At 44.1% G+C, this 25,751-nt stretch overlaps 1 protein-coding gene across 1 annotated transcript in view; it reads right to left on the bottom strand.

Annotated features, from left to right (window-relative positions):
- Positions 1-16,867: 16,867 nt before the first annotated feature.
- RHOBTB3 (Rho related BTB domain containing 3) overlaps positions 16,868-25,751 on the bottom strand; it is a 31,542-nt gene continuing 22,658 nt past the window's right edge. Inside the window, exons 12-13 of the mRNA XM_062513870.1 lie at positions 19,676-19,772; positions 16,868-17,112 (exon numbers count right to left, since the gene is read on the bottom strand). Coding sequence (XP_062369854.1) covers positions 16,997-17,112; positions 19,676-19,772 — 213 coding nt within the window. The 3' untranslated portion in view covers positions 16,868-16,996. The remainder of the gene's footprint in view (positions 17,113-19,675; positions 19,773-25,751) is intronic.

The following is a 25,751-nucleotide window of genomic DNA, read 5'->3' as shown; positions in this document are numbered from 1 at the left end:
GGGCTTTGCCACAGGATCAGAGAATATGCTGAGTTGGAAGGGATCCACAAGGTTATGCAAATCCAGCTCTCTCCCCAAGAATCCCACCACATTCCTGTGGACCTTGCCCAAATGCTTCCTGAGCTCTGGTGGACTTGGTGCCATGAACAGTCTTGTGGGGAGTCTGTGCCAATGCCTCACAACCTTCTGAGTGAAAAGCTCTTTCCTAATTTTCATGTTAATGATTGATTATGGTTTCAAGTATTATTTTTTAGAAGTTGTGCAGGAGTATGGTTTTAGGAGGTGTTTTGCTTGAATGCTGCGGGAAGTTTCTCTAAATTGGATTTAGCTTCTCAAAACATTAGTCATGCCTTCACTCAACAACTGGCATGCTGTTCTAAATAATTTAACTGTGTGATGTTTGGGCAATTAGGTTTGCAGGCAAATTACAGAGAGGCATGGTCTAAGGAACAGGAAGTAGAGAAAGGCATTAAAAAGTTTGACCTACATTGAAAGGCTGAAGAAGCGTGTAAAGAAAGGTCAGTCTGTGCATCTGATGGAAGGGACAAAGCTCCCAGATTTCTCACCAGTACTCATGAAGTTTCCATCAGCTACCAAGCACGAGTTCCTGGTTTCAAAACAGTGCCTGGTGTGCCATATCCCCTCCCTCAACCTGCTGGCCACACTTCTCCTGATGCAGCCCAGGACATGATTGCCTTTAAATTGTCAGCACACATTGCCAGCTCATACCCAGCCTCTCATCCACCAAAACTCCCAAGTCCTCCCCACCTTCATTCCCCAGTCTGCCTTGGTGCCCAGGGCATGTCCCAAACCCAAAGATTCAGAACTTTGCATTTGTACTTGTTAAATCTGATAACGTTCCCAGGGCCCTACTTCCCAAGGTTCTCCATGTCCCTCTGGATGGTATCCCATGCCTCTGGTGCTGGCAAACTTGCTGAGGGTGCACTTAATCCCACTGTCCATGTCATTCTTGACATAGCTCAATGCTTGAGCTTGCAAACTAGGGAAATCATATAAAAGCACCGTGCATAAAAAGAACTTTTCATAAAAAGCTCCCCTTCAGTATCACTCCATTACCAGTTTTTTTAATGACTGTTTCTAATGCTTTACTGTCTGGGTTCTTACTGATCTAGAAATGCTGAACAAATACAGTTTCATCTGTCTTGGTACATCCTTTTGAATCAACTTCCTTGCTTTGTCCCAAGTCCCCCTTCGACAATTCTTTTTCTGTTTTTCCTTTCCTCAAGTTAAAATACCAGAGCTCAGGAAAGCCCCACAGAGCACTCCAATTCTTGTTCCTGAGAGGAAGCGAACAACGCCCATAAACCTGCAAAATTCTTCCCGAGACTTTGCAGTACTGTTTCTCAAGGACCAATCAGAGACAGGGTGATTCATTTACTGGCTCTGAAGAATTACAAATAGCCAGAGATACTTGCCCACTTGAAGAGAGAGGGAGTTGTGGAAAAGGACAAGGAATCCCTTGGAAAGATCCTTCAGGAGGTGAGATCCTGGAGTTGGTGCTGGCAGTGCTAATTCTTAGCTGTCTTACTTCAAGGTTTCAATTAGAAACTAATGAGAGGCTTAGGAAATGCTCCTTGCTTAAGGTTTTTTCCATAAACTTTACCCAGTTTCCCCTCAACTGCAAGTCCATGTGAGGACAGAAAAAATACTTCAAAACTTTTGGGGCATTGTTGTTTTGCTAGAATAGCTGGCAAAGATTACCCCTTTATAATGCTGTTACTTCTCATGCCTTATTTCAGCCTCTCTCCTTGCCTTACACTCTTTAACTGCTTCATGGAGTAAATTCAGTGGATGAAACTCTCAATTGGGTGAAACAGTTTGTTGCAGTACTTAAAATTTCCTGAGAAAAATATCTGAGGAGACAATTTGGTAACTGCATAGGGCAGTATTTCATTAGAATGCAATAGGTGGCCTCTCAATGGTACTTGGCTTCTGCTGGGATATATGGAGATTGCCTTCCAGGGAAGGGTGTTCCATGCAAATCCTACATGATAGAGGTGGTGGTCCAACTTTGAGCACAAGGTTTCTTTGCTGTCACCTTTCTTGGCACTTAATATTATTCAGTAACTTTTCCAGTTCTCCTTTTAGTTCCACTGGTATTTCTTTATCACAGCCATTCATACAATTCACATTGATTGAAGGATGCAATGGCTCTTTCCATCCTTTTTAAATGTTTCCCATCTGCATAGGGTGTTGCTGAATTATGCAAGCATTAGCACATCAAGTAGGAATATTTCCTCTTTAGCTAGAAAAAAGTTGTTTTGAAACCTAGTTCAGGGAGGAAAATTCAACATAGATAGGGTTTCAGTTGATCCCACAATGATTTTTAAGAATTCATTCCTTGAATCTGTGAGGTTTGTTATGTTTGCCCAGGACAGTGGGAGGGTTTTTTCACCCAGAAGACACAAATTCACAGTCTAATGAGAGCCATTGACTGGAGTGGTTGTGCTGCTGTTTGTGGCTGACCCTACAGAGACAGGATGATTTACTGTTTTACTTGCTCTGAGGGATTACAAGGAGCCAGAGTTACTTGCTCGCCTACAGAGAGATGGAGTCGGGCAAAAGGACAAGGATTTCCTTGGTGAGATCGTGGAGTTTGTGCAAACAATTCTTCCAGTATCCCATTGTGCTGGAAATTCATAATTTTACTACTTCTTCACCTGTTTAAATTACTGACTGTTCCAACGCTCCTTTGAGTTACGTTCCTCTGGTATTTCTTTCTCATAACCATTCATAAGATGCACACCCATTGCAAGATGCAGTAGCTCCTTCCTTCCTTCCTTCCTTTTAAAATATTCCCCATCCATATAGGCTGTTGCTGAATTGTGCAAGCATTAATATATCAAGCAGGAATGTTTCCTCTTTAGCTTGGTAAAAAAGTGTTTTGGAACCTAGTCAAGGGAGTCAGATTCAACATGGATACAACTTCAGTTGATCCCACACTGACTTTAAAGAACTCATTTCCTGAACCAGTGAAGTTTGTGGCTGTGCTTGCCCAGGGTTTTTCTACCCAGAAAACAAAAAATTCACACTTTTACAAGCCACATTCTGCCATCTCAACTGAAGTAGCCCATTCAGATTTCAAGTTGATTATAAAATTTCAAAGATCAGCTCCTTAGAAGGCAAAGGGTGATAACATTTTCTCCTGTTCCATTGCAAAGTTTTAGGAGATGTCTTTGGAGGCAATTTCTTGTATGAGGTGTGAACTGCTTTAAGAAACTGGTTTGCATTCTGAAAGGGCTGTGTGAGCAGCACTCCACCCTGAAATGCCTTGTTCAGGCTTTTCTGGACATCAGAGCAACTGGGGATTTATTTTATATAAATCTAAAATGAGCAGCCTGAGCCTGCTGAAATCTGGTATAAACACACTTGCTTCCCTTCCAATACAAACTCAGTTCTCCTTTAAGAAGTGAATTCCTGATTCTGGGTTTCTTTGTTACTTTAACATTTTTTTTAACTGGAAAAACAGACATCAAGAGAGACCTGAATTTGCAGTGTTTATAATTTGCAGTGTTTTCAAGGAGAAGAGTCAAAGTTGTGACAGATCGTGGTTGTTGGTACGTTGATGAGTTATTCAGTGCATTGAAGGCATCAGATTGATGGAGACTTTTCCTGTGGGCTTTTCTGTGGAGCTCTGAGCAGGTGTCAGGTGATGAACTCCAAATCAGCACTTTTGATATCAATGGTCCAGAGGTTTTACTACCCCATTTCACCTTTTTGAGTAGACTTTGTATTATCTTGAGGAAAATATCAACCTAATTGATTGTCAAAGGGATAGAGCAAGACACATGCACTGCCTTCTCAAAGCAGGACTTGGCTGGAATGAACCCTGGCTCTGTCATATGAAGAGTGAGTATCCTGGTTTGAAAGACAGGTATTTGCTAAGAAAGGCAGAAGCCTCCCTCTGAAATGAAGAGTGTGATCCCTCCTCCCCACAAATTGTTATAATTTTGGAATTAAGGGGGCTCTCAAGCAACGATATGGGGATAGGAATAACAGTTCTTTAGTAGTATATCTAACAAGACAAACAAATAAAAAAAACCCAGCAGCTATGAGATTAACCACAAACAGAACAGTAACTCAGTCCCAGTGTTTTTGGCTGCAGGCACCTTTTCCCTGAGCTGCAGTTCCCGGTGCTGGGGGCGGGCAGGTCCCACAGAGCTGCAGGAGGGCTGGGGGTGATGGCAGCGCTGTCCCAGGGGGAGAGAGAGATGGAAAGAGCCCTCCGCTCACGGTGTGGGTCCTGGTGCTCAGCAGAGTGCTGGATGGTGGCAGGTTACAGCGAGAAGGCAGCAGGGCAGGGTCCGACTGCAGTGAGGATGGCTCCTGGTGCTGGATGGTGGAGATGGGACAGAGGCGGCGATCATCCTTCTTGTCCGAACTCCACGGGGGAAATGGGCCGAGCCAGAGCCTTCCGTCTGCTCTTCTGCCAGTTTGAATATCGAGGGTTTCCCTCTTCCCTCCCCCCTTTCCCCTGTCATTAGGGCCTAATCAACAGGTATCTTAGCATAATCTAAGCAATGGGGAAAATTCCACAGAGAGAAAAGGGAAAAAAACAACCCCCAGCACTGATTAACACTGGGCCTCTGGGCCTGAGCACCTCTCCTTACACATTGTAGCACTAAATGTTGTTTTCAAAGGAATTCTCACTAGATATGAATAGAGTTAGTTACTTGGTTGTTTCCAATTGATGAAACTTTGATATGGCTTAAAACTCATTTGGTAGAGGAATAATTAATCTCTCTACCAAAGGACATTGTTTAGTATGAATTGGGTGCTCACAAACAGCTTTTCAGGACTAATGGTATTACTGTAGTTTGCATATAGCAACCATAATGAATGTCCAGTTTCTTAAATGTCTGCCTCTAGGTAGCCAACCTGAACCTAAAGGATAATTCCTTCAGTCTGAAGGAACATCTATTTCCAACCCTTCAGACTGATTGGCCTGACTACAGTGAAACTGATAGAGAGAATTTGAAGTTAATACTTACTAGGTAAATTCAGTCTTTAGAGGAAGGAAAAGAGACTTTTCAGGCAAAAAAACTACCCTAGGAAATGAAGCCTAGCTTGTCAGAATATGCTGAGTCAACAGCAACCCATCACAGTCATGGAGTCCAACTGCTGGCTCTGCATAGGACACTATAGGAATCACACCATAGGTATCACACCCTGTGCCCAAGAGTGTTGTCCCAGTGCTTCTTGAGTTCCTGCTGCAGTGACCACTGGCCAGGAGAGCCTGTTCCAATATTCCAGCATCCTCTGGGACAAGAACGTTTTCCTGATCTCTAGCCAAAAGCTCTCTCAACGCAGCTTCATGCTGCTTCCTTGGGTCCTGACGCTGAAGGTCGGTTTTGTCTGCAAGGAAAGAACTATGACAGTTGCTTTTTAAGCCTTGTAAGCTGAAATGTTTGGCCATCCTCACAGCAAATCAGCTCAACGTCAAAACACCACCAGCACCAGCCAAGTGCTGTTTGCAGGACCTTCTGAGAGAGGTGCTCCAGCAAGACCTGCTCAGGCATTTGGTGCATTTTTAACATCCCCTACTGTGTATTAACGTTTAGCCCTCTGTTGATGGTGTAAAAGCTGTGATATGAATGTGCAGGACCAGGGCAAAGCATGATCTGCCTCAGGCATCCTGACTGCTTTGACAGGAAGGTTGTGATCAGAAGAGAGGGTCCTGCAGGGGTGGAGCAGCACTGTCCTGAGCAAACTTTCTGCTCTGCCTGGAGACTTGAGCGCAGTCCTCACTCTCAACTCATTCCCTGGAGAAGGGCTTAAAAGGCTGGTTCTGCATGCGTGACAAAATTGTGTCAAAAGACTACTGTACATAAGAGGCTGCACCAGGGTGGGGTAGATGGGGCCCTCTTGCTCTCTATGCTCTCTCTCTCACTTTCAGTCTCGTTGTTTACTCCAGATCCGCACTTTGCCCATGGCAGGACCAGCACAGGATCCACATCATTGTGATATTCCTTCACTCCCTTCTCCGCCCTAATTTCTCTCTTCCCTCACTCTCCCTTGGAACAGCATCGCTGTCCTGTTCTACTCCGTCCTCAGTCCTGACATGTGACTGATGCCTTTGTTCCTCCTGATGAGAATTCACAACCAACCACCACAGCCTGTACTCCTGGGTTGTATCAGTGAAGCACTGATCTTGTCTTTAACAGGTTAAACTCTGAAGTGCCAAGTGCCTCTTTAGTAAACCATGTAGGTTTGTGACAGCAAGAGATTAATCTTTTCCTGGTGTGTACAAGCACACATTGGGAGCTAGAAAGAAACAACTGGACCTCCTGATTTTGGGGAAGCCTTTGATGCAGCTGCTGAAGGGAGTGTCTACCTCCCAAAGCCTTCTAGCTACAGACTTGGACAAGGACTTGCTAAATCCTGGGATGAGAAACTAGGAAGGCAATAGAGCAGATATTTACCTGTAGGACTTCGGTGTTTGGCAGCTATTTTTAGTTAAGACAGATGTGTTTTCAATCATTGCCAGCTCACAAATGCTATTTTTTTAGAATGGGAGTGTCCTGGTTTGAAAGACAGGTGTTTGCCAAGGAAAGCAGAAGCTTCCCTTTGGACTGAAAAAAAATGTGATCCTTCCTTCCTTCCTTCCTCCCGATTATTATAATTTTGGAATTAAGAGAGCTCTCAGGCAAAGATATGGGGGTAGAAATAACAGTTCTTTACTAGTATATCTAACAAGACAAACAAGAACAACAACAGCTATGAAATTACCCACAAACAGAACAGTAACTCAGTCCCAGTCCTTTCTGGCTGCAGGCACCTTTTCCCTGAGCTGCAGTTCCCGGTGCTGGGGCGGGCAGGTCCCACAGAGCTGCAGGAGGGCTGGGGGTGATGGCAGCGTTGTCTCAAGGGGAGAGAGAGATGGAGAGAGAGAGCCCATCACTCACGATGTGGGTCCCGGTGCTCAGTAGAGTGCTGGATGGTGGTAGTTCACAGCGAGAAGGCAGCAGGGCAGGGTCCGATAGTGGTGAGGATGGTTTCCCGACGCTGGGATGGCGGGGGGGAGAGGCGGCGATCGTCCTTCTCATCCGAACTCTGCGGGGGAAAATGGGCCAAGGCCCAGCCTTCCGATTCCTCTTCTGGCTGTTTGAATCTCGCGGGGTTTCCCTCTTCTCTCTCTCTCTCTCCTCCCCCCACCCCCTTGTCACCAGGGCCCAGTCAACAGGTATCTTAGCATGACAATGGGGAAAATTCCACAGAGGTAAAAGGGAGAGAACCAACCCCCAACAGGGAGAAAAACCTGATCCTGATCATAGATCAGTGAATTATTTTGTTATTGTTGCAGAAACAGCCTTGGGCTTCTGGCTTTAAAAGTCCTGTGATGTGCAAGAAGCAGAGGATTGACCAGTAGCACAGTTGTAGCCAGCCAACAGCTGTTGGCCACTCTTCTTCATGTGTGTTGGCTTTGTCATCCCATTCTACTTCATACCTGCCTCCAAGTGTCTGCTCTATTTCCCCCTGCACCCTTTAGGTTCAAGAAAGAGAAAAATTTTTGACTTTTAGAATCCCAGCACTTGTGTGCAGAAGATTCCCAAGTCCAACAAGCAGTGAAGAGAATTGAGTAGACTGAAGTAGTAATGTCCCTGGGAATTCAATGAAGGTATTAGTGTGCTGCTTTTCCCAGATTCACTGTAGATAACTGTGGTGTAAAGTTTTGATTATTAAGAGAAGCCTCTGCCTAAATGAAAGTGCAAACAAGCCTATATACCAGAGTGAAAAATACAGATGTTATTTAATAGTAAATGTGAACAAGGGAGACAGAAAGCAAAAGAGGGAGATGGGTGGGGTGGGAGGGAGAGCTGAGATGGACCCCGAGGTGGGTTTGTCCCGGATGGGCCCTCCCTTCCTGCAGTGCATTTGCACAGGGTCAGCTGCAGCTCTGGTGCTGCATCCCCGCCCTGGGATTTGCAGAGAAGGAGGGCAGGGAGAAGTGTGTGTGTGTTGGGGAAGATGAAACAGGAAAACCTTATAAATATGATTGCCTAGCAAAAGATTTTGAGAATATGGAAACTATAAGCGAGATTGAAATGAAAGCCATATTTGAGATTCCAAACCTTATTTACTGAACAACTGGAAAACAATAGTTATGGCCAGCTGAAAGTAAGCCCTCTTGATTGAAAAATTCCTTCTGCTTGCAGATAGGCCCAGGGGTCAGAGCAGACCCTACTAGCTTGGCAGAAGGGGTCCAAAGAGTAGTTTTTAGAGTTTAAAATGTAACACAGTATGGTAATATTATGATTCTTATAGGCTGTAAGTAAATGCTACAGGATTTGTATTAGACTGGTTAGTGAAAATTAGAATATTCAACACAGAAGAAGATTTATTGTATTGTAACGGGAACCTTGCTCTCTTACTTTTTATTCTCTTGCTCTCTTACCCTTCCTTTTACTATTGCTCTTACTCTTACTCTTGCTCTCTTGCTCTTTCAGGCCTGAGCTGCAGCTGGCAGCTCCAAGCAGGGCCCTTGCACACACATCCTTTGCAATAAACCACAAGTTCCAAGACCTGGCTTCAGAGATCTCTCGTCTCTGTCCGTCCTAACGGTCCTACCCACCACTGCTCCTACATGTGTGTGTATGTGTGGCATCAAAGGCTGGGAATGGCTCTGAGCTTCTGTCAGAGCAGTGATGGTGGCAAGGGCAGTCAGGCCTCCTGCAGCCCTTGGGCTCTGGGGCAGCTGTGGCCTTTGGAGAAGGCGTGGCAGGGCCCTGGGTCACACTGGATACAGCCAGGGATGCTCTGTGGGAAGGCTCAGGGCAAGGCTGGCCCTGCGGGGGAGCAGCCAAGGGAGGCCTGTGCTAGGGTTCTTGCTAGGAAATGGCACTGGGCACATGGCACAAGTCCAGGCTGTTTCTTCCCTGGTACCTGCCAAAATGTTGAAAGACATATGTAGTTTTCTTTTCAGAACACATCAGCACACCAGGCAGGTACATCTGTCCTGGGACACATCCCTGGTACAAGCTGCTGTCTGTCTTGGTACTGAATTTCAAGTGGTTAAAGATTTACTGCTTACATTAATCTCAGGAAGCTTTGAAAGAATCATATCCATGTGGAGGGAGTTTTTGTCATCCAAAAGAACCAGGTGTTCAGGCCCAGAGGAGCAGAAGCATTGGTGTGTCAGTGCTGGGAAGTGGTGTCTATTATTCTCACTGCCACTTCATCTTGGATTTGTATCATGAGCTTTGTAAACCTCACTCGTGTTGATATGAGGAAAAATGGAATGAAGATTTTTCTCGCATCAGTGGCTTTTAGCATTAATGAGTTTTGCGCTCCTTAGCAGATGATGCGGTTTAAGGTTTTTCTTGTTGTGGTTTCAGACTTGTCTGGAGTTTGTTAATATTATAAGCATTTGTATTTGTAAGTATTTGTATTACAAGTGCCTCAGTTTGTCAAGTTCCCAGAAGAGCAGTGGCTTACAGAGAAAATTATCTCTAGAGTCAAACTGCATGTGTTTTTACTGTTTTACTTGAGTAAAATCAGACCTGCCAGGCTTGGCAACCTTCAGAGTCTGCCTCAAGGCTATTTTAAAGCAAAGGACATGACATCCTAAATGCTGCAGAAAAGGTTGGCATGCCCTCATTTTTTTTTGTTTTATTTCTCCTTCATAGAGTAGCCCAAGCTACTCTGAAATGAAGAGCAGTGGCCAGCATCTCCACAAGAAACTGTCCCACACTCAGCAATGAGTATCTGAATTTGTCAAGCAGCAAGTGGAGTCCTGGCACCAATCATCTGCTTCAGCAAGCAATCATCTATGAACTCTTATTTCTTATTATCTTATTTCAAAAATAAGATTAGTTGTTTTAGGATTATTCAAGTTAGCTTTGAGCAGATCAATACCTGTTAAGAATGTTGGATTAGTTCATCTAAGATAACAGAATTTAGTAGTGAAGTTTTAACAATAAAGAAGTTGCATTATTCTTAACTCCTTCTCTGATTGTCACATCATATTTAGAATGGCTTCCTTCTGGTCAATTCTTTTCTTCAAGACTTGGGGTTGTCCCCTGAAATAACTTTGTCAGTAAAGCGTGGAAGCCCAGTACCTCTACTGTAAAGTTGCCCATTTTAAGAAAATATTGTAGCAAATGGAAATTCTTTATGGTAAGAATAAGCTTGTTTTCCAACCTTACTCGTTAATTTAAGATCTTTGCCTTAAGTGATCCAAGTTGTAGAAGTTTCATTCCGAAATGATCATCATTCCCAAATAATCTTATTTTGGAGGGTTACAGAGGAATGCATATAGGCTGCTCCAAGATGTCAGCTGAAGGAGCTCTCAGGACTACTTGTAAATCATGGCCTCACCTTGTCAGTGAGCCATGGAATGTCCAGATCTTTGCAAGTGTTTTGTAAAACACACAGAGAAGTGTTGAAGGCAAGATACTTCAATTGGTTTTGAAGAGAAATTGGGACCTCTGGGGACCTTGAAGTCCAGTCCTTTTCCTAAGTTTCCTGTTGTTTATTTATTCAGCTGATAGGGTAAAGATGTGGCCAGCAATGCCACACTCTTCTGGGGAAGCATATGAAATTGACAGAGGGAGGATGATATTTGGGAACACTCAAACACTGTAAATACCCTTTTCTTCCTTGGAGAGTATTTTAGAACTTCCTCAATTTTCTCAATGCTAACGATGATTAGCCCCCGTACCTGAGACATCTTGGGGTGTTTTGTGATTGAACACCTGAGCTGTTGCTGCCCTTCTGTTCTCCTTCAAGTGAAGTTCAAGAAAATATCCCTCCTAAACCCTGAGACTTGGGTCCTTTTTTGCCTGGGGCAGGGGGTGTTCCTACATGTCTGCAGTGCAGCAACACAAGGAACTCTGCCATTGGGGGCATGGGGTAAATTCTGCTGGAGTGTCTGCCCTTGCCCTGGTGACTGCTGCTGCTTGGCAGAGTGTGTAAAACTGCTGCTGTCAAGAGTGTGGGCTGATACAAAGGTTTTATAAGCACATTTTTATTCTGGATCACATTTCACTCTTCCTGTAAACTGCCTTTAGGATGTGTAATGTCCACATACTTATTACACCTGTATGTTTTTGGCTGTCATTTCTGTGCAGATCCCTTTAAAAAAAACAAATGAGAAATAAAAAGCACACTACTCCAATCAGGAAAAAACAAAAAAATGCAACACCCTTAAGTTGAAAAAGACCTTCTGAGTTTTACAACACAAAAGCTACCAAATCAGTAAATTACAGTTGATGGAAAGCTGCTTTATACGCCTGCTAAAAATGAGCTCAGGAGGCTCTGTGTAGCTTGGTTCTAACTCTGCAAGTTCATAGCTGGGAAACAAAGCAGGAGTATTTCTGAAGACCAGAAGGATGCTCAAGACCCCTGGGAGTGGGGCAGGGCACAGTGTCCTTAGCAGAAGAATCTGATGGGGTGTTGGCAGCCTGCTGGCTTCACCAGAAGCCTGTCACCACTCCTCTATCCCATGCATGCTCACAATTGGGATAACCCATGGTGCATAACAGAACTGAGCATCCCAGCTTGCAGTACTGCTGATGAGGCTGCACCTGTGCCTGGGGTGGTCCCCATCTGCTGCTGAATGTGAGATTATTTTGGTGCAGGAAAAAGCAGAATTCATCTGCTTCATCTGCAGAAGTCATCAGGTTAGTGAATAAAAGGATGTCCCAGTCTTTAGAAAGTCTCTGAGGTGAAGTATTCTTGGCCTTCAAAAGGATGGGCTGTCATGGTGTAGGCTCGTCCAGCTAATTTCTCTTATTAACTGTGCATGACTGAACATATAAAACAATGTAGGTAGTTGTTGTTTGTGCATTTACACCCAAGAGACAGCCCCCAAATCTTTATCCTTTTGAGCGAAGAATAGTGAGAATTTAGTGTCTTGAGCTTGGAGTTCCTAGGTGAATCTCCAGGTCATATGGCAGAACTTTCAGTAAAAACACTAAAATACACTCTTTGCTCTGACACCCATAAAAGTCAGAATCTGGGCTGGCTTTCCTCTGACCAAGTCTGCCTCCCTGACACACAAGGGATTTGGCCAGAAGCCTTGCACAAGATGAAGATGGATAGAGTGATATTCTTGTTGGGCTCAGCCATTGTTTTCAGCTATCCTTGAACAAGAGGCTGGGAGCAGAGCAGAACTGAGAAAAGGGATGTATCTCAGTACTGGATGGTTGGGGGTTTTTCCCCACCACTTGACCTGAACCTCCTCCTCCTTTCCAAATGTGACAGCCACGCGTACAGGCTAAGAATGGCATCAAGACTTAAGGCTTTCAAAATAGCCATTTTCATAATAACAACATTGAATACGAATTACACGTGCAGTAAAAACATTCTGTGAGGACATAACTTTCCTGGAAAGTCAGAAGTACTGACCTAGAAAAGAAGAATAACTGCAAACACTTTAAAAATAACCAGACCAGAATTCAGCCTTCACCCCAAACTGCTCTCTGTACTTGGGTGAAGTGTTGCTGCCTTAGGTGTTTGCCTTCTCCGTCTTCAACCTGAGGCTTCTGGAGCAGACCTGGACTGGCTGATATGTCTGTCTTCGTACTGACACTACTTTTGCAGTGTTTCACAAGACACACTGTGGACTTACAAGGACAGCAAATACTGTGTTACAAGCTTCCCCTAATACCGCTGCAGTGAAGTGGGCACAAATAATCCCTGGTAACACTTGATGGCTGAATACCATGTCACAACCCCGGAAGCAAGACATCATCTACAGCAAAGTTAGTGCCAATCCTCTGCATAATTTCTAATTATCCACCTATTCATCCCTTCCCACAGTAAATTTCTTGCAGTTCTGCACTTGCCACAAGACATCAAAAATTTCACCAGACAAGCTTTTAGGAAAAAGATGAGCAGGTTCCCACAATTTAACAGTAGCGTCAGTGAAGATGGGATAAGAGTCTTAATGGTGTCCTTGTTTCCTCTTGTTTTCAGAACCACTGGAAAAGTCTGAGAGGTAACAAAAAAAATGCAGGGAAGCTACATATAATTACCTATAAAGAGGTACTCCCACAGAGCCTGGGTGGGGAACTCACAGTACCCTGAACACCCTTGGCTGGATCAATGCTGGACCTAAGACTGGTCAGCCTCTTCTATCTGATCTCCCCTTCCTTTCTCTTTATTCCTTCTTTCTTCAATGCTTCATAAACCAAAACCTTCCCCTCTGCCTCCCAAATTCTCCCACTTCTGCCCAAACACACTCTGGCTTTTGGGATGCTGCCTGCAGCTTCCACTGCTGCAGTGCTGTTGTTGTGGCTCAGTGGGCACTCAGTTGAGGAGCTGAGTGTCCAAGGTGAGGCTGGGGCTCTGACCTGCCTGGTCTAGTGGAAGGTGTCCCTACTGACGGCAGGAGTATTGGGACAAGATGATCTCTTAAGTTCCTTGCAACCCAAGCCAATGGCTCTACCCAAGCCATTATGATTCCAACAAGCTAGAAAAAAATATCTCTACTGTAACACTTAAGTATGCAAATACATATCTATAAGTAATCACGAGACTGATAAGGGGTTTTTTTAAAAATTTGTCTCAAAATTTTACATATTAAATCTAAAAATGGGTAATTTAGTCAGGGTACACTAAAAGAAAAACATACAAGAGTTTCAGGACATGCCTAGTAAAAGAGTTATTCTTTTTTTTTCTAACAGGTTTTGGGGTTTTTTTTCTCAAATCAAACACACTGTGGCCTAAGGACCATAGTGAAGGTCTTCTGACTATCATGTGGAAAACCTTACTTGTGAAGAAAGCTTTTCTTTACATGTCTATAAAGCTTAGTGCTAATTTGGGACAAGAATACACATATATAGGAGAGCGAGAACTAAGGGTGTAATCTATTATTCAAAATATTGTTTTCTAAAAGTTGATTTTGAGAATTAGCTCTAATGAAAGACTCAGGAGCTGCATCTCTACTTAAACTTAAACCTAAATATGTAATTTCAAATGCTGTAGGTAATACCTAGGGGCATCCAAATTCACCCCTGACCTCTTTCTTTGATCCCAGTACTTCCAGTACCAGGGAATTTGGGTGGAAGCATTCCAGAAACATTTCATTTTTTTTCAAAACCATTTCCTTAAATAACTTTTAATTTTTTCAGTTGGTTCCTGATTATTACTTTATATCATAGTATATGAGGTGCAGGGTTTATATCATAGCAGTTTTTACTCTATGCCATACAGAGTTATAAATAAATACCAAATTCAGTACTGCCCTAATTCCTGACTATCTGTGACAGATACAGTTCTAAAGCCTCCATTCAAACCAACTAAGAATAGCAACTCACAAATATCATTATCTACTTTCAGTCATGTTTCTAAATGATAAAAGTACCAGTTTTAAAAATAGCTTTAGGATACATACATTTCTAGAGAAAATCATCTTAGAGAATGAAAATAAGAATTTCTAGCAAGATTTCTTCAAAGAATTAAAATTTATGAGATGGTCTATATCTGCAAGTACAGGACATCTGCACCTGATACAGGCAGCATTATGGGGATACTCAGTAAAATGCAAACGTGGTTTATTGTCTGAATAATAGGAAGCATTAATCTCTGAGTCTCTAAATAAATAATAAATATTTTTATACTGCCTGACTTCTCTGTATAAAACCTGTGGCTATCACTGACTAAAATGAATAATAGCAAAATGTTTCTCTGTTTTGGATATAAAGTGTTTATATTTCCATTAAGCCTGTTTTTAAATACCAATAGGACATTTACAGAAAATTGAAACCAGTATTTTCTTATGTGTTGTCTATACACAAATCATTGGCAACAGAGTAACTCCCAGTGAAAAAACTGGGGAAGCTTTCAAAATATTAAAAATGCAGGACTACATGAAGCTTAGACTAACATTCAGAGAGCTGTTGAGTCACTTTTGCACAGGATGTCAGTATGAAGCATTTAATCCCCACTTTTGATAACTGAGCCGGTTTCTGGTAGAAGCACCCAAGGATGCTATTAGATTCTAGACAAGCTGTAGTTTACCTGTATGCACAAATTTTTCCATGACTTTAGGCTTCAAAAAACTTACAGTTTTATTCATATCTATCCAGTAATTTAATTTTTGCTTAAATTCTTGGTAACTATATAATGACAAAAACTACTTTTTTCACATAGACATTCCATACATTTTACTTTCCTACAATTTTTTTTTGTTTAATAATTTCAGTTTTCTTTAATGATCTTCAAAAAGCAATGTAATGCTCTATATTTTAGACTCCCTATATGCAAGACGTAGATAAGTATATTCATCTTTTAAAAGAACTTTGGGACCTGAAGATCTGGAATTTTTTTTTAAAAAAAAAAACATTCTTGCATAACATTTACATTGGATTTTTGAGTCTGCAGCAGCCAGCTGAGTCATCAACTCTTTATTTTGTGTGTATAGAAAAATAGGAAAGGAAACACTATCTCAAGTTCTGAAAAATACCACTAGAAAAAAAAATCTCTATGCCTCTAGAATGGAATTTGAAAAGAACAATTTGCCTATAAAACTGTATTGAAAAATATGACGATTTTTACACCTTAAAAAAAAAAGGAAAAAAAAATAAGATTCAGCTCCAGCAATTGGTTTTTCCACCTTCTTCTCCGAAGTGCAGTTTCCAGGTACACTTGATGTGATTGAAATACCAGTGTCTCAGGCTACATACCAAAATGCAAAGGCAGATGAAAAAGCAGAATTGAAAGTACGAGAATAATGAGGCATTTAAGTTCCTTGATTAGATTTTGCTTCTAGGAGAGCAGTATGCTCAGGTAAAGACTGGGTTTATTTTGGCATTAGCACATACTATGTACACATAAGTCAGCAGCATGACAAGTTATTTTGTTTAAGAAAATGCTAAACAGCATCTGTATGGATCATGCCCGTCATAATGTTCTGGGTTTTTCTCCTGTATCTCAGAAAGGATCCACAGTGAGGTTTGTCTCACATGGCATAGCTTATGAGCACATGATGATAACTAAACTTGAAGTGAGTCCCTGCTGGGGAGGTTTGAGCTCAAAGTCCCACCACAAAAGCCAACAACGCTGGCAGCACTGGCAAATCTGTGAGGGTCATCTCCTCCATGACCAGCTAATCTAACATTTATGCTGCCAGCTACTGTGAGGACCTAAGACATACTTTTCCCAGAAAAGCCACTTCTGCTAGTGAGTTTTTTGCCCAAACGTCATGAAAGGCTGTTGATCCATGTGCCCTTCTTCCCTGTCCATCAGTACCATACAAATATGCTCTGAGCATATGTAGTTGGCCTTCTATTTATTCCTCATGGGGAAAAATACCATATGACCACACTAAAAAAGGTGTTCTGCAGATTGTTAGAACAGGCTTTCTTCTCCTACTTACTGGCAGGAAAAATTATGTCATTTTTTAGATATTTGGGAGGCACTAGAGAATACAGCGATGCAAAGGCATTACTCTGGAAATAAAGCATCTGCCCTTAGGGTTGCAACAGAACTACAGGCTTTCACTGAAGAAATAAATTAATAGTAACTACAATGCTTCTTAAGCCTACACTTTGAATTGTGAACTAACAAATGCTGCAGAAAATTTTTGCATTCTAAAGTATATGAAGAATTTATGACCTGCCTTCTCAGTTTCCCTGCGCTGCTACTGTACTCTGTGCTTCTATTACACACAGATTTTTAAAAAAAGTCTATTTTCAACAGATTCAGTTTAGCAGCCACAAATAACATGAAAAACAGTAAAATAAACAAAAAGGAAATTAGAAGGGGGAACAGATGCCAGTCATGGCACTGTCCTGCAATATATTTAATCCCCATAAATATGAAGTCCTTGTGCTTAAAATAAAATCTTTAATAAGCATTTCTCAATGCTTTAAGGCAAAAACTAGAATGATTTGTTAGCAAAACAAAGAATGTCTGTCATTTCCAGAGGAGGTCAGCATCAGATTACACTCATGACACAGTTTTTATATTCTATACAATCCCCAATCTGAAACTGTGCAGTTGAGATGCACTTTGTGTGTATTCAGTCTCCCTACATTACTGTGCAGTGGCATTTCTGGGAGTGGATATAGGTCCTGTAATCAGCAAGCTGCTTCAGGTACAAGTTTGAAGGCCACCGATGCATCTCCACAAAACTGCGCTCTTCCACTAGAAAAAGAAATAAAGGAATTAAATGTAATATATATAGGCACAGAGCACACAAGTTGCAAAAAGTCTTTTAAAATAGATTTTAAAACATTAAAGATATAAATACAACTACAAACTAGTATGCACACCTAGTGCGTGTTTTGCACTGAGCTCTACTATGGCACAGATACAAGAGTTAGCACACAAAGTTTCCGTGTTATTAAGTTAGTAATAAATAAGGGTTTTTTGAAAAAAGAATGAATACAATACTCATTAAGGAGAGCAGAGAGATATTCCTAAAGATGAGCATACTTTATACCTAGAGGACAGCCATATGTGGTATGCAAGGATTTTTCTATGTTGCAGAATTATAAAGCAGGGTATATCAGTTCCTGTGACAGTAGTGTGTTTCAAGATCAGTACAGAAAGCAAGATGAGGAGTGCAGGTAAGAATTCAGCAAGATGTTAATGTCCTATTGCATGTGAGTTTTATCACTGGCAAAGTTATATACGTGTCTTTTACGCATATTATTTAGATGAATCCCCTCTGTTTTTGCAGAAAGATGCATTTTTCATTTCCTTAACCCCAAGAGATTCAAGATTCAGCTTGCAGCCATTTCTCCTGCTTCCTTGAGGGCCTCAGACCAAGTCATAGCAGATAGGCTCACAGCCTTGGGAGCCTGAGGGCAGGCAAACTGCGCTCAACTGGGCACAAGGCAGGGCTTCATTCTTCAGGGGAATATCCTGCTAATGAAATCTGATTTCCTCTGTGGCAAGGCAACCCACCTAGTTGACCAAGGAACCCAGTTGATGTACTGCTCTTGGATGTCAGTGAAGCTTTTGATGCTTTTTCTCACAGGATCCTTCTTGATAAAATGTCCATCTCACAGCTGGATAAACACATCATGTAAAGGGTGAGCAACTGGCTCACAGGTTACAGTGGCTGGGGTGACATCAGACATAGGATCTGTCACTAGCAGAGTTCCAAAGGCCTCCATCCTGGGCCCTGTGCTCTTCAACATCTTCATAAATGACCTGGATGAAGGACTGGAAAGGACACTGAGCAAGTCTGCAGATGGTACAAATCTTGGAGGAGCTGCTGACTTCCTCTAAGGCAGGGATGTCCTGAGAGAGACCTCAATGAATTAGAAGACTGGGTGATCACCAGGTGTAGGAAGTTCAAAAAGGGAAAGTGCTGGACTCTACACCTGGGATGGGGCAACCCTGGATGTATGGACAGACTGAGGAGTGAGATATTGGAGAACAGCACCCTGGAAAGGGACCTGGGACTCCTGGTCAATGGCAAGTTGAACATGAGTCAGCAGTGCCCTGGCAGCCAAGAAGAACGTTTCTGCTGTGGGGGGACAGCATGGCCAGCCAGGCAAGAGAGGGGATTGTCCTGCTCTACTGTCCACAGGGATGGCACTACCTCAAGTCCTGGGGCAGATGGGGCACTGCATCACAAGAATCCTATTAAGCTATTAGAGAGTGTCCAAAGGAGGACAGTAAAGAGCCTTGAGGGGAAGCGGTGTGAGGAGCATCTGAGGGTACTTGGGTCTGTTCAGCCTGGAGGAGACTGAGGGAGACCTCAGTGGGGTCTGCAACTTCCTTTTGAGGGGAAGAAGAGGGCCAGAGGGGAAAAGGAGGGGCAGACACTGATCTTTTCTCAGTGGTGACCAGTGACGGGGTCAAAGGGTATGGCCTGACATTGTGTCCAGGAGGTTAAGGCTGGATTAGAAAAAGGTTCTTTCCCCAGCGTGTTTGGGCACTGCAACAGGCTCCCCAGGAAAGTGGTCACAACACCAGCCTGACAGAGTTCATGAAGCTTTTGGACAAGACTCTTATGGTGAGACTCTTGGGGATGGTGCCGTGCAGGGCCGGGAGTTGCACTCAGTGATCCTTGTGTATCCTTCCAAGTCAGCTGATTCTGTGATTCTGTGTAGGTTGCAGGTCTTGGAAAGCCCTTGCAGAGACACTCCCTGCTGCTGTGTTGCTGTCCTGAACCTCGAGGTGATGAGGTGTCATGAGTCAAAGAGATATATCCAGGTCAAAGAGATGTACCCCTCATCAGAGTGAAGGAAAATCACACAGGCAATGAGCAGAACTTTCTAGTTGTACTGCAGGAAACAAATACAAATGCTTGGATAAACAAGTATCAGGTCCCTGGAAGAAGCTGGATTTATTTACTTGAATGGACCATAGTTTATTCATTTTTTGCGATCTGCTGGAGTGTGCTAGAAGAATCCTATTTTCTTCAAGGAAAATGCCAGCACTTGAAGAAGTATAAAAAATTACCCTTGATTTAAATTACCAAGATAACATGAAGAGGTTGGCCTACAATGATCAAAATGTTTCAGCAAATTCAGTTATGGGTGGAAACCTGGCCCAATAGGAACCAAAGAAATGGTAAGCAGTGCTGGCTGTGTCATGCTGTTGTGCTGATCCTACAGTAAGGTGGTGAAACATCCTGCTGGACTATCCTAAAGAAACATTAATTACTTTCTCATGCAAAAATGGTATTATCTAGAAGGTAACTTTTCATCTCACCAAAACATTTGTCTCTTCAAAATGGACAGAAAAATACCTGAAAGTTCTTGAAATTCAGGCTTTTGACTGAAGATGAGGTAGTTAGTGGCAATAAAATGAAGAAGCCAAGTTGAAAGGCAATCAGAATTGTGAAACTGTGGGAAGAAAGAAAAGACAAAGAAACTCTTAACACTATCATGTCTAAAACATAACCACATTTCAAGTGTCAAAATATTTCAGGTTTCCACTGTTAAGCAATTTACTAAATAAAATTTTGACTGTGGAAGATAATAAAGGAAAAGTCATTTAATGGAAATATGTAAATAGGTGAATACCCAAGAACAAACTGCAAAAGTCCATCTCCAGAGGTAAAAAAAAACCCTAAGGAATCATGAATCTCGGAAATTTTGTGGCATGTTGGTTTTGTGGTCTTCTCTTTCTGCAGAAAATCCTATTTGATTAGGGCAATATCCTGCAACCTAGTTTTTATTTTCCTCTTCTGTTCTCCAGCCCTGTCTTTATTTTGTCTCTTTTTTTTCAGCCTCTAAGCTTTTCTTTTCATGCTTTTATGCATTTCTCTCAATATTCTATCAATTGGTTGCCACCTGGATATCACATAATTTTCTTCTTTGACCAGAAGATGAATGAGTACATCTTTACTTGCCTAAACACATCTTTCCTGGAAGAAGCTGTAGTTCAGCTGAATTACTGCAGTGTATGATAAAGGAAATTTGATAGATGAAGGTGCGACTAGAGGGTCTGGAGTCCAAATCTTATGTCAGCAGCTGAAGGAGGTGGGGCTTTTTATCCTGGAAAAAAAAGAGGCTCTGGGGGGACCTTATCACTCTACAACTTCCTGAAAGGAGGCTGTGGACAGGTGGAGGTCAGTCTCTGCTCCCAGATAAAAAAGTGACAGGACAAAAGGAAATGGCTTCAGGTTGGGCCAGGGAGGTTTAGGTTGAACAGGTTGAATAGCAGGAAAAATTTATGTGTGGCAAGGTGTTAGGGATTGGTTGTTTCCCTTTTCTCTCTGTGGAATTTTCCCCATTGTCATGCTAAGATACCTTTGGATTAGGCCCTAATGACAGGGAAAAGGGGGGAGGGGAGGGAAGAGGGAACCCCCACAAGATTCAAACATCCAGAAGAGGAGACAAAAAGCACTGACTCGACCCATTTTGCCTGCGGAGTTTGGACGAGAAGGACCACTACCTCTACCCCCCCATCCCTTAATTCCAAAATTATAATAATTTGTAGGGAGGAGGGATCATACTCTTCATTTCAGAGGGAGGCTTCTGCCTTTCTTTAGCAAATACCTCTTTTTCAAACCTGGACAGATTTTGGTGCAGAACGTGAGGCCCGAGGGCATTGAGAGGAAAGGGTGAAAAAGGAATAACAGTTCTTGAGTTACCTCAGTTTTGTGTTTGGTGGTATCATGTTGTCCAGCTTACTCTGGTTTGGGCTCCATGTGGCCACAGCTTTATCTCTCCCATTTGCAATCCCTTACTTGAACATGGGTCCTATAACTCAGGCTGCTGCAACTATTATCCATTTCATTTTGTGGGTTAATAATGTGAGAAATTAATGGATTTTTAACTTCCTCTGGAAGGTGGGTACATGAATTCAAGGCTATCACACTCTAACTGTATGTTTTTGGGGTTACTTTAATAATGGTACATACTGCAAGGATATGACACCAGGAAAAATTTTGTCCCAACCCTTCACCCAGTTTTTTGGGTCTACTCCACCAGTTTTTGAAGGGTTCAAATCTCCACTAAATGCTAATGATATCATACAGTGGCTGGTGTTGCTAACAGGCCTTGTAAACCTGTTCTATTTAACATTCAGAGATGAGGGGAGATTGACTTGGATACCCTGATACCTACCCCAGGAAATAGGGATTCTGCCCCTGAGTCTGACCCTGCCCCAGAGGTCACCTCAGAAAGGAACCACCCAGAGTGGGTGGGGTTTCTAGTGAAGGAGATGGGCCAGATGCTGAAGGAGTACCTTTCCCCAGCTCTTGAGAAACCCCCCCTCACCTTAAAGAGGGGGAACCTGATGGTGCAGCAGTGGAACCCACAAATGTTATATGTCTCCAGGTTCCAGCTGAACTGCAAGGGCACTCACAGCCAGCAGCAGTTGCCCCCGTGGAAACTAGAAAGTCTAGGGTGAAAAAAAATCCACCTAGATAGTAAGGATCAGAAAGCAGGGCCCTCACAACTAGCAGGGGAGCCAGAGGTTGAGATCATCATGGAGTCCCTGTCATATGAGAGTATCCGTAGGCCGTGAGGCTTTTACAATGTGGTTACTGCGGGTCTGGGACCTTATGGGTACAGGTGTGCAGCTGGATGGTACTGAGGCAAGGAATTTGGGACCCCTGACCCAGGACTCAGGTGTGGATCACATATTCGTAAGGGAACCAGGCCCCCTTTCCCTCTGGGAGTGGCTTTTAATGAGTGTAAGAGAGAGGTTTGTCCATAGAGAGAGAATGCAGGACCATCACCATAGAATGCGCTGGAAGACCGCTGAGGAGGGGATCCAACAGCTGAGAGAAGTGGCAATACTGGAGGTACTCTTTGGGAGGGGTGGACAACATGACAATGACCCTGACAAGGTCAGGTGCACAGGGCAGATGTTGTGGAATCTGGCACACCTGGGGCCATCTCAATACACCACATTCATTGCAGCCATTAATGCTGACACCAACCACGAGACAGTGGGTTCTGTTGCCAATAAGCTCAGAAATTTTGAAAGTATAATAAATGGCCCAATGGAGGCTCAGGTCTCTGCTGTGATTAGGGAACTCAGAGAGGAGTTTAAGGAGGAGATAAGAGGGGTGAGGGAGGAGATGAGGAAGGTCAGTGCAGCACCAGTGCAACTCACAGATGCCAGAGTTAGAGCCCAAAATCCTCCAGCTAGGGAGAGAGGATACACCCCACGAGCTGACCTGTGGTTCTTTCTGCGTGACCATGGGGAAGACATGAGGAGGTGAGATGGGAAACCCACTTCTGCCCTGGCAGCATGGGTGCGTCAACTCAGGGAGGGAAACACTAACCAAGGGAGCTCCACTGAAGTGAAGGTAGCCTCAACTTCCCATAACCAAGATGCAGGGTATTACAAAAGGGAGGATGATTTGTCAGATCCCCTTGAGGGAACCTCCAACATGTATGCTCAGGAAGGAAATAATAACCAGTGCTAGAGGGGCCGTGCCTCTAGCCAGGGAGAGGCACGGGAAAACCGGGTCTTTTGGACGGTGCGGATCCCATGGCCTGGCACATCAGAGCCACAGAAACATAGAGCATTAGTTGATGCTGGTTTACAGTGCACCCTAATACCACTGGGACACATGGGGGAAGAACCTGTTTCTATTGTTGGGGTGAAGAACCTGTTTCTATTGTTGGGATGACGGGGCGATCACAGGAATTGACTTTGCTGGAGGCTGAGGTGATCCTGACTGGGAAGGAGTAGCAGAAGCATCCAATTGTGACTGGCCCAGAGGCACCATGTATTCTAGATATAGACTTCCTCAGGATTGGCTATTACAAAGACCCAAAGGGACTCAGGTGGGCTTTTGGAATAGCTGCTGTAGAGGCAGAAAACATTAAGCAATTGAACACCTTGCTTGGACTGTCAGAGAACCCATCTGTAGTGGGACTCCTGAAAGTGAAGAAGCAGCAAGTGCCAATTGCCACCTCCACAGTGCACCACAGGCAGTACAGGACAAATCGAGATGCCGTGATACCCATCCACAAGATGATCTGTGAGCTGGAGGGCCAAGGGGTGGTCAGCAAAACCCACTCACCCTTCAACAGCCCCATCTGGCCTGTGCGGAAATCTGACGGAGAATGGAGATTGACTGTAGACTATTGTGCATTGAATGAAGTGACTCCAGTGCTGAGCGCTACCGTGCCGGACATGCTGGAACTCCAGTATGAGCTGGAGTCCAAGGCAGCAAAATGGCATGATTGACATTGCCAATGCGTTTTTCACCATTCCTCTGGCAGCAGAGTGCATGCCTCAGTTTGCTTTCACCTGGAGGGGCATGCAGTGCACCTGGAACCAACTGCCCCAGAGGTGGAAACACAGCTCCACCATCTGCCATGGACTGATCCAGGCTGTGTTGGAAAAGGGGGAAGCTCCAGGACATATGCAATACATGGATGACATCATTGTGTGGGGGAACAGGACAATGGAAATATTTGAGAAAGGAGAGAAGATCATCCAGATTCTGCTGGGAGCCGGTTTCTCCATCAAGAAAAGCAAAGTCAAAGGTCCTGCCTGAGAGATCCAGTTCCTGGGAGTAAAGTGGCAAGACGGGCGGTGCCAAATCCCCACTGAGGTCATCAGTAAGATCACCGCGTTGTCTCCACCAACCAACAAGAAGGAAACACAAGCTTTCCTAGGTGCCATAGGCTTTTGGAGAATGCACATTCCTGAGTACAGCCAGATCGTGAGCCCTCTCTACCTGGTCACCTGGAAGAAGAACGAATTCCACTGGGGCCCTGAGCAGCAGCAAGCCTTTGCCCAGATCAAGCAGGAGATCGCTCATGCGGTAGCCCTCGACCTAGTCAGGACGGGACCAGAGGTGAAGAATGTGCTTTACTCTGCAGCTGGGAACAAGGGCTTGTCCTGAAGCCTTTGGTAGAAGGCACCTGGTGAGATCCAAGGCCAACCTCTGGGATTCTGGAGCTGAAGTTACAGAGGGTCTGAAACCAACTACACTCCAACAGAGAAGGAGATCTTGCCCGTTTAGGAAGGAGTTCAAGCTGCCTCAGAGGTGATTGGCACAGAAGCACAGGTCCTCCTGGCACCCCGACTACCAGTGCTGGGGTGGGTGTTTCAAGGGAAGGTCCCCTCTACCCACCACGCCACCGATGCCACATGGAGCAAGTAGATTGCCCTCATCATGCAGTGTGCCCATACTGGATACCCGAATCGTGCTAGGATTTTGGAAATAATTACAACCTGGCCAGAAGGTGAAAACTTTGTTCTTGCCGATGAAGAGGAGCAAGAACAAGTGACCCGGGCTGATGAAGCTCCACCCTACAACCAACTGCCAGCAGATGAAACTCGCTACACTCTTTTCACTGATGGTTCCTGTTGCATTGTGGGGATGAACCGCAAGTGGAAAGCAGCCGTATGGAGCCCCACACGACAGGTTGCACAAGCTACTGAAGGAGAAGGTGGATCAAGTCAACTTGCTGAACTCAAAGCTGTTCAGCTGGCCCTGGACATTGCTGAAAGAGAGAAGTGGCCAAAGCTCTACCTTTACACTGATTCATGGATGGTAGCCAGTGCTCTGTGGGGTTGGCTGGAAAGATGGGAAAAGGCTAACTGGCAACGTAGGGAAAACCAATCTGGGCTGCTGATGAGCGGAAAGACATTGCCAGTCGGGTAGAGAAGCTACCCGTAAAAGTCTGTCATGTAGACGCCCATGTCCCCAAGAGTCGGGCTAATGAGGAGCACCAACACAATGAGCAAGTAGATCAGGCTGCAAGGATAGAGGTGTCACAAATAGACTTGGACTGGCAACACAAGGGAGAGTTGTTCCTGGCTTGATGGGCCCACAATGCCTCAGGTCATCAAGGCAGAGATGCTACCTATAAGTGGGCACGAGACCAAGGGGTGGATCTCACCATGGACAGTATTTCCCAGGTTATCCATGACTGTGAGATGTGTGCTGCCATCAAGCAAGCCAAGCGAGTGAAGCCCCTCTGGTATGGGGGGCGGTGGTCCAAATATAAGTATGGGGAGGCCTGGCAGATTGACTACATCACACTGCCTCAGACACCCCAAGGCAAGCGCTACGTGCTGACCATGGTAGAAGCCACCACTGGATGGTTGGAGACCTACCCTGTGCCTCATGCCACTGCCCGCAACACCATCCTGGGCCTGGAAAAACAAGTCCTTTGGAGACATGGTACCCCTGAGAGAACTGAGTCAGACAATGGGACTCATTTCAAGAACAGCCTCATAAGCACCTGGGCCAGAGAACACGGCATCGAGTGGGTGTACCACATTCCTTATCACACACCAGCGGCTGGGAAAGTGGAACAGTGCAATGGGCTGCTTAAAACCACCTTGAAGGCACTGGGTGGGGGGACTTTCAAGAACTGGGAGATTAATCTACCAAAGGC

Source organism: Cinclus cinclus, chromosome Z (assembly GCF_963662255.1).
Source record: "Cinclus cinclus chromosome Z, bCinCin1.1, whole genome shotgun sequence".
NCBI lineage: Eukaryota > Metazoa > Chordata > Aves > Passeriformes > Cinclidae > Cinclus > Cinclus cinclus.
Note: the sequence above shows the minus strand (reverse complement) of the source record. Positions and strands in the feature narration are given on the sequence as shown.